Below are 17,708 nucleotides of genomic sequence, written 5' to 3'. Positions count from 1 at the left end.
GAAACCACCACACAGCTATGAGAATGGCCAATATCCAAAATACTGACAAAAACCAAACGCAGGTGAGGATGTGGAGTAACAGGAATTCTCATGCACTGCTGGTAGCAATGCAAATGGTATAGACATTTTGGAACACAGGTTGGCAGTTTCTTACGAAACTAAACACACTCGGGGCGCCTGGGTGCCTCCATCAGTTGAGTGTCCAACTTTGGCTCAGGTCATGACCTTGTGGTTTGTCAGTTGGAGCCCTGCATCAGGCTCTGTGCTGACAGCTCAGAGCTTGGAGCCTGCTTTGGATTCTGTGTGTCTCTCTCTGCCCCTCCACCCCCCTCTCAAAAATAAACAAACATTTAAAAAAAAAAAAAAAACCTAAACACACTCAATTGTGCTCCTTGGTATCTACCCAAATGAGTTGAAAACCTATGTCCACACAAAAACTTGCACAGATGTTTCCATCAGCTTTACTCATAATTGCAGGACTTGGAAATAATCATAATGGCCCTCAGAAGACAAATGGATAAACTAGGACATCCAGACAACGAGTGCAGTAGAAGAAACAAACTATCAAGCTACGAAAAAGACACTACAGAACTTTATACTACATATTACTAAGTAAAAGGAGCCAATCTGAAAAGGCTCCATACTGTAAGATACCAACTATATGACATTCTGGAAAAGTCAAAACTATGGAGACACTAAAAACATCAGTGTTGCCAGGAGTTATGGGCCAAGGGGTGGGGGCAAGCAGATGAAGAACCAGAGAAGAGGGCATTCTTAGGGCAATGAAATGATACTACGACAGTAGATAGTGTCATTATACATTTGTCAAAACCCACAGAAGTTACAACCTTAGTGTAAAGTATGAATTTTGGATGACGATGTTACACTAGGTATATCAATTGTAACAAATGTACTACTCTGGTGAAGGGTATTGAAAGGATAGGCTTATGGGGGAAGAGAGCAGGGGGTATATGGGAACTCACTGTACTTTCCACTCAGTTTTGCTATCAACCTAAAACTGCTCTTAAAAATAGTCAATGGGGGTGGGGAGGGGTTGGCACCTGGGTAGCTCATTTGGTTGAGCATCTAACTCTTGATTTCAGCTCAGGTCATGATCCCAAGGTTGTGGGATCAAGCCCCTTGTCAGGCTCCAAGTGGAGCACAAAGCCTGCTTCAGATTCTCTCTCTCCCTCAGCCCCTCTCCCACAAATGCTCTCTAAAACAAAAGTTAAAATAATAAAAATTAGTCCATTAAAAAATGCAGAACAACAAAAGTAATTCAAAGTATCAATGGTGAGGGCCCCTGGGTGGCTCAGTCAATTAAGTATCCAACTTCGGCTCAGGTCATGTAAGTTGGAGCCCTGTGTCCAGCTCTGTGCTGACAGCTTGGACCCTGGAGCCTGCTTCAGATTCTGTGTCTCTCTCCCTCTCTGCCCCTCCCTTGCTCAGGCTCTGTCTTTCTCTCTAATAAAATAAACATTAAAATAGTTACTTTAATTTAAAAAAATAAATAAATAATAAAATAAATATCAATAGAAGAACCAGATTTTTGAAGACATACTCTATTTTCCTGAGGAGTAAGTGTGGGAAGAAACTTCCAACTTATATTTGGACTTATATTAATATCTTCAGTAGAGGAAAAAAGCAATCAGATATGTATATCAAAGCTAGCTGATCTCATAGAAGACCTAGTGCTACTATTCAAGTAGCCCCTATGGATTCTGAAAATCTAGAAAGATTTATTCTCAGGGCGCCTGGGTGGCTCAGTCGGTTAAGTGTCTGTCTTTGGCTCAGGTCATGATCTCACAGTTCCAGTTCATGGGTTCGAGCCCTGTGTCAGGCTCTGTGCTGACAGCTCAGAGCCTGGAGCCTGCTTCAGATTGTGTCTCCCTCTCTCTCTCTCTCTCTGCCCCTCCCCACCCCCTCAAAACTCAATAAAAACGTTAGAAAGATTTACTCTCCCACATTTCTCCTCAAAGATGGAACAAAAGAGACAGTTTGGCATCAGCTAAATCGTATGCCAAAATCAGTCTCCTCCTACTGGTAAATTCAAGTCCTCTGATCTTTCTCATGATAAAACCAAGGATAAAGAGAGTAAACATGAAGGAAAAGAGAAAATAAGTAATAAAATTTCAACACAGGAAAGAAATTTTAAAAAAAACACCACTTGCTACGATACCAAGTTTAGCTAATTGCTCTGGTGTGCAGACATGAAAGGTATTTTTGTCCCTTGAGCATCCCACTGCTCAGAGGAGGAGGCAAGTGGAAAAGTGAGTGTATAAAACACAAACCATGCACACAGCCCAGGGCACTTCATATACCTTCCAGGCCTTCTGCAATGAAGCAGCCCGCAGGCATCCACAGCTGCAGGCTATTCATTGTGTTTACATGCCTAATACTACGTGAGGACATTAAAGACAACAGTGAAGGAAGAATGACAGCTTCCACCACCTGCCTCTATTTTCTCTTCTCTTTGTAGGTTTCAATACTATACAACCTGTATTAATGAGGCAGATAGTTTTTTTGTTTGTTTGTTTTTTTATTTTGAGAGAAAGAGAACAGGTGAGAAAGGAAGGGGCAGAAAGGGGGGAAGAAAATCCCAACCAGGCTCTGTCAGCACAGAGCCCAATGTGGGGCCCAAACTCATGAACTGTGAGATCATAACCTGAGCCAAAATCAAGAGTTGGACATTCAACTGACTCAGCCACCCAGGTGCCCCAAGGCAAATTATTTCTAATGATGCCAAGCAAAAGAGGGCATGTCTTAAAGTTTGCCACCGGGGTCTAAGTGGTAAGTATACATTCACAATTTATATATAATACTTGATTTCACTGTGTACCTGAAGAGGAAATCACATATAGCAAAGTCTCTTGTTTTTTTGGTATGTCAATTATATCGCAATAAAACCGAATGAAAGATGACTCTTCTTATAATCTAGCAAAAGAAATAATTTATGGTCATCCATTCTGTGCATTATAATTCCAGGAATTACTGTTAGTATATTTATTTTAAATTATAAAAGAGCAGTAAAGAGAATTTGGAATTGAGAAAACATATCACCCCACATACAGTTATCATTGTCATTTTTGTATATTCCCTTCCCATTACAGGGCACTGGTAGTTTCAGGAGTCTGTACAAAACCTATTATTTCATCAACTAAAAAATAAAAATTCAGGATCAACTTTTCCTGCACAAACAACATGACATGCATTAGGAGAACTGCACACACCCTACCATGTTCAATTAGCTTCTAAGAAATGCAAAAGCTCTCAGAGGTCTTGAGACACACCCATTTTTCCAGCTGCAAGATAAAGACCAGAAATCCTCCACACTAGGAACAAATGCTAAAATGACATTACACAAAAAGTCAGGCATTCATTAACAGGAAGACCATGATAAAAGTTCACAAAACAGACTTAAAACCAGAAACAATAGAGACACAGTATCTTCAAAACCAAAGATGTTAGCATCTGTGAACCTGTCTCCTCCTCAACTGTTTAAAATAGATATATATGCATATATGGTACAGGCCTGTTGTGAAATTCAGTAATTTTAAATCTCTGAAGTGCAGTGGCGCCTGGGTGGCTCAGGAGGTTAAGCATCGGACTTCGGTCAATGATCTCTCGGTCTGTGAGTTTGAGCCCCGCCCGCATCAGGCTCTGTGCTGACAGCCCAGAGCCTGGAGCCTGCTTCGGATTCTGTGTCTCTGTCTCTCTCTCTCTCTGCCCCTCCCCAGCTCATGCTCTCTCTCTCCCAAAAATAAACAAACATTAAAAAAATGTTTTTAATAAAAGTAAAAATAAAATACCTGAAGTACAGGGACTAACATTAATGCCCACTACCATTCCAGCATTGTCCTAAGGGCATATGAATGAATCCACTTAATCTGCATGCAATCCTACCTATGAAGATAGAAACATTCTCCTTTAACAGATTTGGAAATTGAGGCTCAGAAGAGGTTAATAACTGGCCCCCAGTCCCTGCCATACTATCTGCCAATGCACTTAACACACAAAAAATATTCAATAAATATAATGTGCTTGCTACGTTCCAGGAGCTACTCTAAGCACTCTGCATATACTAACTCATAGAGACTCCTCGGTACAATTCTAAGACAGGTATGGTAATTCTCATTGAACAGACAAGGGAATTGAAGCCACAGAAATTAGGTATTTTATGTAGTTAATTGATAAATATTACAACTGGGATTCCAACTAAGGTCCAAATATTATCCCCCCTCCCCAAAAAAAAAAACCAACAACAACAAACCTTTACTGTCTCTCTCATGAAAACTAAGTTATGAGACATTCTGTCACACAAATTGTTCTTAGTTTATCTTCTTAGTTCATAATTTCCCAGGAATTCTGGTCTGCATGTGATCTTCACAAGTTGATAAAGTTCTAGACAAAAACTAAAAATACTCAACATTTCAATTAGTCCTCATCACTTCCATGAAGGTTAAGTGAGGGATTTTCAACCAACTTTTTTCAAAACCTAGAATCCACAGTCGGGCAACAACTAACATAGGGAACCCAGGGAAGAGAAGAATTTCACGGACACGAACAACTCTACATAAAGTTTTCTTTGCCATTTCTGAAAGTTACATTATTGTAAGAGTGGGAGATCTTTTTTACGTTGTAGGCGTTGACTATTCTGCTCTGCCACCGCATTTACTGCTGAAAACTGTCAACAGTTTGGGAGGGCCAGAGGACAGCATCCAACAGACTAATCTTTTTTACCCTTGTTGGATGCAACAGGGCATGCTGAGCTGGTTCCCAAGGCCGGCATCACTAGATTCGGCTCACAAATAGTGACAAACAGCAGCGGCACGCACTGTCCACCGTGATGCTCCAGGCACGTGGCTGGGCGCACGCACCTTGCTTCCACCCTGGAAACACCCCTCTCCAGAACCACACTAGACACTGGGGAATGTGAACCCACTCCCGCTGAAGAGACGCTCAAAGTAAGAACTGAGAACAAATATTTCTATGTATCACATCTTCCTTCCAACCACACCCTAGGTTAAGAGAACAAATATACAAATAATTTGTGAGAAAATCTAAGTGTCTCCAAGGAACTTGTTTGAACATCAAAGAGTAGTATCAATACTATGAGCTCAAATTATTTTTTTAATGTTTTGTGTACTCATGCAGCCATGAGCACATTTGGGATGAATACATTTTTAGTAACTTGCTACATTATATGCATGGACATGGAGGCTATAATAATCACTTTCTTTCAAGAAAGGGGAATTTTTTTTCATTTTGAATCAAAATCATTTTTTTCATTACAAGCATTACCCATAACTGTTCCCTTTTCAAAATTCACGTCCAGCAATATTTTTAAATGAATTTAGCCTCCCAACTTAAGTACAAAATTCTTCCAATGCTTAACTAAAGTCAAAAAAAAATTCAAGAGGTTGCTACCGTTTTTCCCTTCCAAAAAAAAAAAAAAAAAAAATACATCAAGTGAATATTTTTTGAATCAGCACAAACATAACAGCACGAATCAAAAGAAACATGGAACATTTGCTCAAAGAATGCAAGTTCTATATAGATTCTATGTGTAGAGAGAAGAGAACGCTCTACGAGGAATACAAAAAGAATTTTTTAAATGTAGACACAGCCAGTTTCTAGCACATTCTACTGACAAATCTTTTCAGTTTCCAAAACCACTGCCAAACATCTAAAAGGAGCAAAACCACCTCAAAGTGAGACAAGATATCTGGACAACATAACGTGAAGTCCCAGCCACATGAGCTATCCATTCTATTTGGGATTCATTAGGATTTCCAGAAACACAGTCAGCTGTTAGGAAACAATGTGTTCTTCTTCGACTCGTACACAGAAAACTTTTTATTTCAGGGAATTTCCTCTAAAACAAAAATAGACCACAAGCCAGGCCACGAGCAAGAGTTTATATACCTAAACCCCTCGCGTCCAGTCTTAAGAGCACCGCAGTCACCCAGCTTTTAAGGATAAAGGGAATACAGGGGAAGCTCTTCAGTAGGGGGTCATTAATTCACATGCTACCAGGAATCACCTAGATCTAGAAATATTGAAATATTATGAATGTTTAAATATTAACTTAATTCTAAACTGTTACATGGGTATTCAAAAGTGGTTTTTTTTTTTTTTGCTTGACTAAACACAATCTAAGAGCTAACACACTGTATCTGTAACCTTTGTTCAAAAGAACAATTGTTTGCTTTTATCTGGAAACTGGCAGACAGAACATTCACTACCTGAAAATAGCAGTAATCTTGCCTTCTCTTTTTAATCTTCCTAAAGAACTGTGAACACGTTAATAAACATTGTGATTCCACATTCTAAGTTTTGCCTTTAAGTATTTTCTGCACTTTTTTCTTCAGCCAAATCTGCTCAACAGATTTGAACACTACAGCTCATTCATATTTTATGTAACTATTAAATTTCTATTATCTAAACTACATGCATCCAAAGCATGAACACCAAACGACATTCTGGCAACACTTTAAAACTGAGCTGTGAAGTTAGGTTTTTATGTGCAGTATAAAATCCATTTAGAGCACTAAACCACCATTTCATAAAAACACAAACCTTTAAATAATTTATAGCAGTAGTAAATCTAGAGTTCCTAGCAGATTTAAAAACAGTATTTAAAATATCACTTTAGATTAAAACCAGCAGCAAGAATCCTACTTCCTTATGTCATAACACACCAAGTTAAATGCAATCCCAGCAGGCCATCTAGTGACCATTCAAGGGTTTGGGGAAAAAACTTAAATCCAAAATCCTCAGCATTTTTCAGTGCCTTCTACTTTCTTGAATAAAATGTGAAGATACACCAACACAAGCACATTAAGAAAATAAAGATGCTCTGACCAAACACTTGAGAAATGAAGTATTTATATAAACGAACACATTTCCTTATTCCAATTATAGTACAAAGACCAGACAGAAAGAAAAATAAGACAATCCAGGGACGACTGAGAATATACAACATTATGCTGATCAAAATACCCATCATCCTAAAATACCCCTTGTACAGAACATTAAAAACAAATTTTTCTTGGACAGCGAAACCAGTGCCATATCTCAAAGAACGTTAAAGAAACAATACCTGGTAGAATTCATTTTGGGAGAGTCTCTCCAAAGCAATACCAAGCATCAGATAGAAAAATTCCTTTGCTAGGTATCATGGAGATAGCACTTCTCAAACAGCTGGATCGTCTAGAAAGCCGCAACCATGCTATCCCTCTCTGCTCCAATAAAAAGTCTGCCATGGGGGCGCCTGGGTGGCTCAGTCACTTGAGCATCCGACTTTGGCTCAAGTCATGGTCATGATCTCACAGTCCGTGAGTTCAAGCCCCGTGTCGAGCTCTGTGCTGACAGCTCAGAGCCTGAAACCTGCTTTAGATTCTGTGTGTCTCTCTCTCTCTGCACCTCCCCCACTCATGCTCTGTCTTCCCCTCTCTCTCAAAAAATAAACATTAAAAAAAAAAGTCTGCCATATATTACAATCGGAACTATATATTTGGTCTTTGTCCCTGGTTCCTGGCACAGAGTCCTTAAAACCCATGGAATCTCCTAACTGGAAAGTGTGTTTGATACGATAATGTGATGATTCCAGGCTAAGGGGGTCCTCAAAAAAGACCACACCATACTTAGATTAGAGCGTTGGAACTTTCAATTCTGTCCCCAGAACTCTGGGCTGGGGAAGAGGCTGGAAACTGAGTTCAGTCACCAGTGGCCAAAGACTTAATCACGGCTATGTGATGGAACCTCCATAAAAGCCCTAACGGTTAGATTCAGAGAGGTTCTGAGTTGGTGACAACACGCCCACAAAGGGCATGGAATCACCACGGCTCTCCCTGCCCCATACCCTGCCCTATACATCTCTTCCATTTGGCTCTTCCTGAGTTGTATCCTTTATAATAAACTGGTAATGGTAAGTAAAGTGCTTTCCTAAGTTCTGTGAGCTGAATTATTCAACCAGGGGATAGGGGGTCTGAGTAACCCCTGAATGTACAGTCAGTCAGGCAGAAATGTAGGTGTCTGTTTGCAGCTGGCATCTGAAGCGAAGGCAGTCTTGTGAGACGGAGCCCTTCACCTGCAGTGTCCAAACTAACTCTGGACAGTTAGTGTGAGAACAGAATCGAATTGCTAGACACCCAGTTGGTGTCAGAGAATTCGACAATTAGTTGGTAAGAGAATAAGACAAACCAACCTCAAAAATCTAACAAACTGAGGAACCTGAAAAAGAAACAAAATGTACTTAGCTTTATTATTTTAGAAATAAGATTTTCTTCTATGGCTTAATAACCCAAGCCACTCATTTACTATTTAGATTTAGGTGTCAGTACATAAGTAAATTGTAATTCATCTGGCACGATGTGCCCCAGCTTTGCAAGTTAAATTAGGTAACTGACAATCACTTGTTATTTCACACTACATAGAATACACATTTCACACTAATCAGAGACAGGCACAAGCAATTTACTTCTTTACAAGGTCAACATTCCTTCCAATTTAGACAGTGCTGCCTCTGATCTGCTCTGAAGTACTCTGAAAGTAGGCTAAAAAATATGAACTCCTTCTAAGACCCAATACTCTCAAGTTCTCATTCCCAACTATGCTTAGGAAAAAAAAATGGGTCAATGAATGTGAAAAAGACCCACAGAAAAGACTGATACTTCAGACACAAACGAGAAATGGAAAGAATCTAGATAAAAGGCAAGGCAGTTGGGAGAAGAATGGGCTCTTGGATCGCAGAATGCAACACACCATATTCAAATCTGACTCCACTCCCCGCCCCGCGCTACCCCCCCCCCCACCCCCCCGTCCTGGGACAAACAGCTTCACTTCTCTGACTTGTTTCTGCATCAGTAAAATGAGGATAATTATAACTTACTTCTCAGAGTTTTGATATAACATTACACGTATTTTTTTTAATTTTATTTATTTTTTTTTTAAATTTTTTTTTTAATGTTTTTATTTATTTTTGAGACAGAGAGAGACAGAGCACGAGCAGGGGAGGGGCAGAGAGAGAGGGAGACAAAGAATCCGAAACAGGCTCCAGGCTCTGAGCTGTCAGCACAGAGCCTGACGCGGGGCTCGAACTCATAGACCGCGAGATCATGACCTGAGCCAAAGTCAGACGCTTAACCGACTGAGCCACCCAGGCGCCCCTAATTTTATTTATTTTGAGAGAGGAAGAGACGGCATGAGTGGGGGGAGGAACAGAGAGAAGGGGAGAGAGAGAATCCCAAGTAGGCTCCATGCTGCCAGCTGGAAGCCAATGCAGGGGCTCGAACCCAAGAACTGTGAGATCATGACCTTAGCCAAAACCAAGAGTCAGATGCTTAAGTGACTGAGCCACCCAGGCACCCCCAACATCAAATGTATTAATGCTACCAGAACAACTACTGAAGGCCTTGCCTGTGTGGGAGTTCTCTTGGACTTCCATCTTTGCCTGCCACTTTCCCTTCTAGCGCACACAATTCCATTCATACGCATAATGCTGGTTACTGCACAACCTCTAACTTTATATCCTCACTCCTTGCTCTCAGCACTGCACTCGACATCGTCATCCCCTTCACTTCCCAGTCTAGATTTGTGCAACCAGCTCTACCCTGACCTCCCATGAGCCACCTCTGGAAAACCCTACAAATGCCTCTGTGATGACAATGAGGCTGTGCTGCATGTGCCACCCTGGACCACCAGGGAGGATCTGCTTCAGAAGGTGCAGACCACACGGAGTTCCCTTGCCATCAGGGTGCAGCAGGCAAATGGACTCCTTGCATCACCAACCATCAACTCCAAGCTGAATGTCAGGTGCTTACTGGTTTACCCATGTGCCCTAATGTTCGTCTGAGGTTCAACTTTGTGAAAAAAGAAGAAAAAAACAATCAAAGGAGAATAAATGTCAGAACAGAAGTAGTAATGTACGGGTGTGTATTTCTTCCCTCAACTACATTCATAAATTCTACATCATGCTAATAAAAGAAAAAACGAATTTATACGTTCTAGTCTACAACTATAAATAATGGTAATTGAAACCAAAAATTAAGATCCATGAGGCAGAATTTTTACCGTTTAATACAATGCCACATCCCCAGTGCTTTACAACAGTACCCACTACGTAAGACACTAAGTATATGTTAAATTAACTAACAGGATCGGGGTGCCTGGGTGGCTCCATCAGTTAAGCATCCGACTCTTGATTTCAGGTCAGGTCATGATCTTGTGGTTTGTGAGTTCAAGCCCCATATGGAAGGACAGTGCAGAGCCTGCTTGGGATACTTTCTCTCCCTCTCTCTGTCCCTCCCCCACGTGTGCTGTCTCTCAAAAAGAAACAAACATTAAAAAAATTTTAAATTAACTAACAGGTTCAACCAAGTAAAACACAGAAATACATACTTTTAATGAGAAGTGAAGTCCCATCTTTTCCCCAAATGAGGGTGATACCAAAAGAAAGCAATTGCATCAAGAAGCCATTTGCGTTTCTTCTGTCACCACTGAGCTTTAGGATAAAAATAAAAATTTTTTCATGGGGCACCTGGGTGGCTCAGTCAGTTGGGCATCTGACTTTTGATTTCAGCTCAGGTCATGATCCCAGGGTCATGGGATCAAACCCTGCATCGAGCCCTGCACTGAGCATGGAGCCTGCTTGGGATTCTCTCTCCCTCTCTCTCTCTCTCCCCTCCCCATCCTTGGCCCCTCCCCCTACTTGCATGCTCCCTTCTCTCTTTAAAAAATAACAAACAAATAAATAATTTTTCAAGAGAAAATTTCCCCATCTTAAAGTAATATAACCAGAACACCTTTCTGGTTATAGATTTAATTACATTGCACTTTAGGTATGATGAGAACACTGTTGAAAGTAAAAGCCAGAGGCAAATGGATTAAATGAATCCTAGGAATTCATACACCCAGAATCCTAGGTATAAAATACAATATGTCCATAAGCGAATTACTTAGTATCTCTAAAACACCTCAGGGGTTTACTGTATTGAATAAAACCAGAGTACTTACACAAAATACTCCGCACAAAGACCACTTGGGAAACTGTCACATCACACTCAAGTGAGAAGTAGCTGAAAGCTAAACTAGGAGAAAGGTCACTTCCACCCAGATTCTAACAATCAAAACAAATATTTTAAAAGATACAAAGCAGGGTGCCTGGGTGGCTCAGTAGGTCAAGCTTCCGACTTCAGCTCAGGTCATGATCTCATGGTTCGTGAGTTATAGCCCCAAATAGGGCTCTCTGCTGTCAGCACAAAGCCCGCTTCAGATCCTCTGTCCCCTCTCTCTGCCCCTCCCCTGCATAAAAGCGTGTGTGCACTAATATAAACATTTAAATATATTAATAAATAAAATACACAAAGTCCCACACATATGACCCTTAGATACTCAGTAAATGTTAGTTTTTTTATCTAGACAGAATGAAACTGTCCAATCATCGACTGTCTAGCAGGTACAACATAGACTAACTACCATCTATAAAGAAGAACAATTAGTATAATTATTGATTAGGGGCAAACACATTGGAAGAAAGGCTTTAATTAAAGCCACAGACACTAAAGCAAGCAACAGCACCAAGAAAAAAAACAGTAATAATACTGTGGCAGAATAAATACATAAGGACAATAATAAGAAAATACATAGCTTGGAACCAAACTGTGGAGAACCTTGAACACAGATCACCTTAATTCTATAAACCATGGAAAATCAGTAAATTCTTTAGAGTAAAAAAAAAACAAAACAAAACCTAGACTACACTTTAGAAAGATGACTCTGTGAATGATACAGGATGGAAGAGAAGGCATATCAGGGGTGCCTGGGTGGCTCAGTTGGTTGGGCGTCTGACTTCAGCGGTCATGATCTCGCAGTTCATGAGTTCAAGACTCGCATCAGGCTCCCTACTGTCTGTTCAGAGCCTGCTTCGGATCCTCTGTTGCCCTCTCTCTGCCCCTACCCCACTCACACAAGCTCACTCTCTCTCTCTCAAAAATAAACATTAGAAAAAAAATTTTTTTTAATCTTTAAAAGGCATATCAAACTGGACATGGGGGTGACCAGTTAAGGAAATATCAGGTAGTACAAGCTGAAAATCATATGGGGGCAGTTTACCCTCAATTTTTAACCACTGGGGACAGGGGGAACTGCAAAAGTCCTGGGCATGACAGGCACTACCTGAAGTCTGTGTTTTCATTTCACAGAATCATGGTTAAAACCCAATTTAACACTAAACACAGGGTGAGATCCTGGATCAAATCCTAGTACAGGACAGGACCTTAGTGGAAAAACCTGTGAAATACAAGTAAATTTGTCATGTAGTTTACAGTATCTTACCAGGGTCAATTTCCTAGTTTTGAGAAATGTTCTATAGTCATGTAAGGTATTAAAATAATAGGAAGCTGGGTGAAGGATATAAGGAACTCTCTGTACTCTTTTACATTTACAGAAAAATTTTCTCAAAATAGTTTTAAAAAACAACAAAATCACCCGCTCACTACAAAAGAAGAAAAAAAAAAAAGCCTCTATGTAGGTGAAGGGTCAAACCCAAAGGATGCTATTCTATGTAGGGCCTCAAAGAAGTGGTTAGGAATGAAAGTGAAGACAGAAGGGAGATGACACAGCACCCATCACACGCTAAGTTTAATAGCCCCATATAAGTATCTGAACTACCTGGTTTTAACTGGAGTCCCTAAAATGGCTTCAGAGATTCATGAGCCCCCTACATTATATATGAGAGTATCACTGTGTATTTCCCCGAGGTTCTATAAAACAATTCAGAATCACTGACTAGAGGGACACCTCGGTGGCTCTGTCTGTTAAGCATCTGACACTTGATTTCAGCTCAGGTTATGATCTCACAGTTCACGGGATCAAGCTCTGCTCTGTGCTGAGCATAGAGCCTGCTTAAGATTCTCTCTCTCCCTCTGCCCCTCTCCCCCACTCGTTTGCTCTAAAATAAAAAAATTATAAAAGAGCCAAATTATGATATAATTTCTGTAATGATTATCGAAGTTTAATAATTCTAAGTGTCAATATACTGGATACAACAGAGGAATGACTAAACTTGAAAATGAGAGTAAAAATTATTAAAGCTGACAAATTAACATAAAAAGAATGAAAGCACAGAGCACATAAACGCTGTGGGACAGTATTACATTGCCTAACATATGTCTAACTGGAATCCCAGGAAAAAGAGAAAGAATAGGGCAAAAATATTTGAAGAGATAGTGGCCAAAAAGAGTTTTCAGAAAGTAATAAAGGAACAAGTCAAAGAACTCGAAACTGAAAGAAAAAAAACCTAAAAATATTGAAAGACCCAGACACACCATACTCAAACTGCTAAAAACGAAGGAGTAAGAGAAAATCTTGAATTCAGGCAGAAATAAAAGGAAACATTACAAGGAGAGGAGCCAAGAAATGAACTTCTCATCGGAAGCAATGCAGGGGACCACAGAACATAGAACATCATCTTTAAAGTACTAAAAGGGACAAAACCCGTCAACTCAGAATACTATGCCCAGTGAAAATATCTTTTATTTTTTTTAATGTTTATTTTTGAGAGAGAGAGCGTGAGCAGGAGAGAGAGAGGCAGAGAGGGAAGGAGACAGAGGATCCAAAGCAGGCTCTGTGCTGACAGCAGTGAGCCCGATGAAGGGCTCAAATTCACAAACCATGAGACCATGACCTGAGCCGAAGTTGGGTGCTCAACCAACTGAGCCACCCAGGCACCCAAAAAAATCTTTTAAAATCGAACAGGTGAGAAAGATCTGGAATAAAGCCTTTCCAAACTCATGCTTCTGTGCCTCCCAGAATGCTCTGTGCACACCGAAACCATGTTTCTAACACATCTCTAGCAGCTGCACCCTCTTATCCCCCCTTCCATCACCGACAGTGTAAATCCCTCAAGGACAGAGACACGGCTGATTAATCTTTGTATTGCCAGTGCTTAGGACTGTGACAAAATAAGTAGTGAGCTTCTGACAGACGTCTGACTGCTGACGATGAAAAATGGATAATGAAGAGGGAAGCCAGAGGCACAGCAGCAGGACCAACAGCAGAGCTCAGAAGCGATTAACAGGAAACCCAGACAGCACAAAGACGAAGCACAGAAAACCTCCCAGGATGGGGTCTCGTGAGCCTGCAGACTGTACACCAACACATACGGAGAAAAACATCGGAGCGGTGCCATTACACATTCACATTGTTTCTACTCATTTGGCGAAAACATTTAGGGAAATACATTCGGGAGTTCCAGGTAAATTATCTGGCAGATATTTTATAATGTGAAAACAATTCTAAGGCCAAACATCTATAATATATCCAGACACAGGTAATGTTTTTAAGTTGATGTCTAATACATCCAGTAAGAAATACTAGATGACAGAGAATTATGGTAGTAAGATTTTAAACATCAAGAGGGGGTTCAGATGCCCTAGGCCACAGTTAAAACAGAATGGGGCACAATGATGCATTGTTGTCTGTGTACCACTAAACAGGAGTTCCTACACAGCACTAGGCAGCAAAGGTGGGGACACCGTGACTAGGAGAAAGAGTAACAACTGACGCCCACCCAAAGGCCAGGTCCTCCCTAACTGAGTTAAGTGCATGACCCTCCACTGGGCCCATGGAAGTGTGAAGAAAGGAGCAGGGAAAGAAAGAAAAAGAATTTCTAGGGGGCACCTGGTTGACTCAGTCAGTTGAGCATCTGACTCTTAGTTTCAACTCAGGTCATGATCTTACCATTTCATGGGTTCAAGCCCACCATCGGGCTCTGCTCTGGCAGCGCAGAACCTGTCTGGGATTCCCTCTCTCTCTCTGTCTTTCCCTCCCCCACTCACTCTGTCTCTGTCTCTCTCAAATAAATTAAAATAAAAAAAGAATTACAAAAAAAAAGAATTAAAAAAAAAAATTTCTAAACATGGAGACTGGACTAAACTCTGAGAGAATCATGTATCTAATAAATGGCTTGAGTCCTCGGGAAAATAGCCAGCCTCTTTATGTTTCTACATGCTCCGGAACTAGAGAAAGATCTTTATGTCCTGGAACCTTTCCCTTCCTAAAACTCAACCATAAGAATATCATCACATTGCACAGGCTAAGATCTGGGCACTCTCTAAATGTCTAGGAAAAGTTACCTGCATTATGTACAATAATGTCAGGGCGCCTGAGTGGCTCAGTCAGTTGTGCACCCAACTTCAGCTCAGGTCATGATCTCATGGTTTGTGGGTTCGAGCCCCACATCAAGCTCTGTGCTGATAGCTCAGAGCCTAGAGCCTGCTTCGGATTCTGTGCCTCCCTCTCTCTGCCCCTCCCCCACTCACACGTTGTCTCTGTCTCTCAAAAACGAATAAACATTAAATAAAAAAAAAAATATATACAATAATACCAAGTTGTAGAGCTAAATAATCAAGGCTGAATATTCTCTATTAGGTATTTGTGTGGTAAAACTACTGGTAAAATAAAAGATTTTCTTGCTCCCAAGCCTCCTATGGTTCACGTTGACCAACATATTTCATACTGTGTACACTGGGGCCCCCACAACACCTAACACAGGGACGTACACTCTCAGAAAACTGTCAGCACCATATACTACATATTAGCATCACCTGTTTTTTTGTTTTGTTTTTGGCGGGGGAAGATCACGAGATGAATATTATTTATTCTGATGATTCTCTCTTTGACCTTCCCTTACCCGTTCCTGTAGAAGTTCCACAACCTGCTGGACACAGTCGTTCACATCACAGGAGTCTGTTTTCAGCACCAATTCTGGAGCCTCTGGTTTTTCATACTCAGAATCGATTCCAGTGAAACCTACAAAAGGTACCAGAGCATTGAAGGGGGTAGAAATTAAAACAGGCTTGTTTCTTTGGTGCAAGTCTCTGCTATGGTGAAGTTCATATTTACACTAACCCTTCTGAGTTACAAGGTTATATAGTATTGAAACTTCTTCCTTGGGAGAAGACTTCTGATTAAACTTTTGTTTCTCCTTTAAACATGTACAGGTAATTCTCACTCACAGTTCAACAAAGTTGCCACGGACACTAAGTGAGTGACTACAGAAGCCACTGGCCCCTAGGGGAAACATGGGGTCAGCTTCCTGCAAGGCTCAGTCATCACCAGATTCTTTTTGACACTTCTTTACAGTATGAAAGCTAAAACAGGAAGGCTGGGCGTCACTTTGTTCAACTTCAGCTGGGAACGTGTACTCGGGTGGGAGGACTAAAATTTTTGCCACTTTGTGTATGTCCACAAGTGACTGCCTAAGCACCATGAGTACTCATTTGGGGGGTTAAAAATTTTAGCGGGTAGGAAAACTTGCAAATATGGAATCCTCAAATAATGAGGATTGACTATAACTTCTTCTGTCACCTTTTTTCTTTTAACTAAATGCCCAAACTGCCTATGAATAAATAGGAATAAATACCAAGTGATCCAGGACATCTCAATGTCTCCACAGGAAGACAGAATACAGTACTTAAACCCTAGTCATAAACCAAACTAGATGAGGTTTTTTTTCCTCTCAATGCAAACACTGACACCAAGTTAATCTGTTCATTATATTCACAAGGATTATCTACAGCCAAACTGAAGCTCTGAAGGCTGCTTCTGCTACCAGGATTAAGTGTTCAAGACAAAGTAACCACCATTAGCTTAAGCAAAACATAACTAAGGGAGCTAATCCTGTCACATCACAAAATACATTCTACAATCAAACATAATCAGTTTATGTGTCAACCACTATTTAGATTTCCCCTTTAAATATGTTACCATGTAATTGCCAAAGAGAAAGAATACAGGATGATTCCCAAGAATGGGCTAGCTGAGCTGAAGATATGTTGTTCCTATCTTACACCCTTGACATGACCCCCTACAGAAGTCATTTAAGGCTTGTCTGCCTTGAAGTGCTTAGGTCAACCTTGGGGTTAAAATGGTAAACGTTACTTCAAATCATTACTATTGGGGCACCTGGGTGGCTCAGTCGGTTGAGCATCCGACTTCGGCTCAGGTCATGATCTCACAGCTTGTGAGTTTGAGCCTCGCGTCAGGTTCTGTGCTGACTGCTCAGAGCCTGGAGCCTGCTTCGGATTCTGTGTCTCCCTCTCTCTCTGCACCCCCCCCCCCCCCCCGTTCATGCTCTGTCTCTCCCTCACAAAAATAAACATTAAAAAAAAAAAAGTTTAAATCATTACTATTGACAGCCTCTTCTCTGCTGCCATGCCAACCACCCCATTGCAGCATATTCAATAAACCTCGATCTCCTTAAAAAAAATAACTAAAATAAAATATAATAAAGTAAAATAAAACAAAACAAAATAAAATAAAATAAAATAAAATAAAATAAAATAAAATAAAATAAAATAAATTACTATTAAGAGGTGCAGTCACCAAAAGAGTTCTAAAATGTAATAGACAAGTCCACAACCCACTTGTTTTTTTCTATTTCATGTTTCCAAGTATCACATGAAGACCTGAATCCAAGAAGAGATTTCTGCATTACCAATATTCCTAATAGTATTTAGTGGTGAGTCACAATAGAATAGCTAGGGAAAAATAATTCTCGTTAAAACACTAGTTCTTAAGCTCTAATTCTCAAATGCAGCTAAACAATGCAATCGCCAGGTCCCACCTGCATTAGATTCTGATTTGGCCTTGGCACAGGATTTTTAAAAGTTCACTCAAATAATGCTATTGTGCAGCAAAGCCTG

General features: G+C 40.5%; 1 protein-coding gene across 3 annotated transcripts in view; it reads right to left on the bottom strand.

Annotated features, from left to right (window-relative positions):
• Positions 1 to 17,708, bottom strand: part of PAPSS1 (3'-phosphoadenosine 5'-phosphosulfate synthase 1) — a 104,960-nt gene that overhangs the window by 57,231 nt on the left and 30,021 nt on the right. For all 3 annotated transcript variants that reach the window (XM_058721718.1, XM_058721717.1, XM_058721719.1), the window contains exon 5: positions 15,695 to 15,813. In XM_058721718.1, the coding sequence (XP_058577701.1) occupies positions 15,695 to 15,813 (119 nt within the window). The remainder of the gene's footprint in view (positions 1 to 15,694; positions 15,814 to 17,708) is intronic.

The sequence above is a fragment of the Neofelis nebulosa genome, chromosome 3, assembly GCF_028018385.1.
Source record: "Neofelis nebulosa isolate mNeoNeb1 chromosome 3, mNeoNeb1.pri, whole genome shotgun sequence".
Lineage (NCBI taxonomy): Eukaryota > Metazoa > Chordata > Mammalia > Carnivora > Felidae > Neofelis > Neofelis nebulosa.
This window is presented reverse-complemented; position numbering and strand designations above follow the sequence as displayed.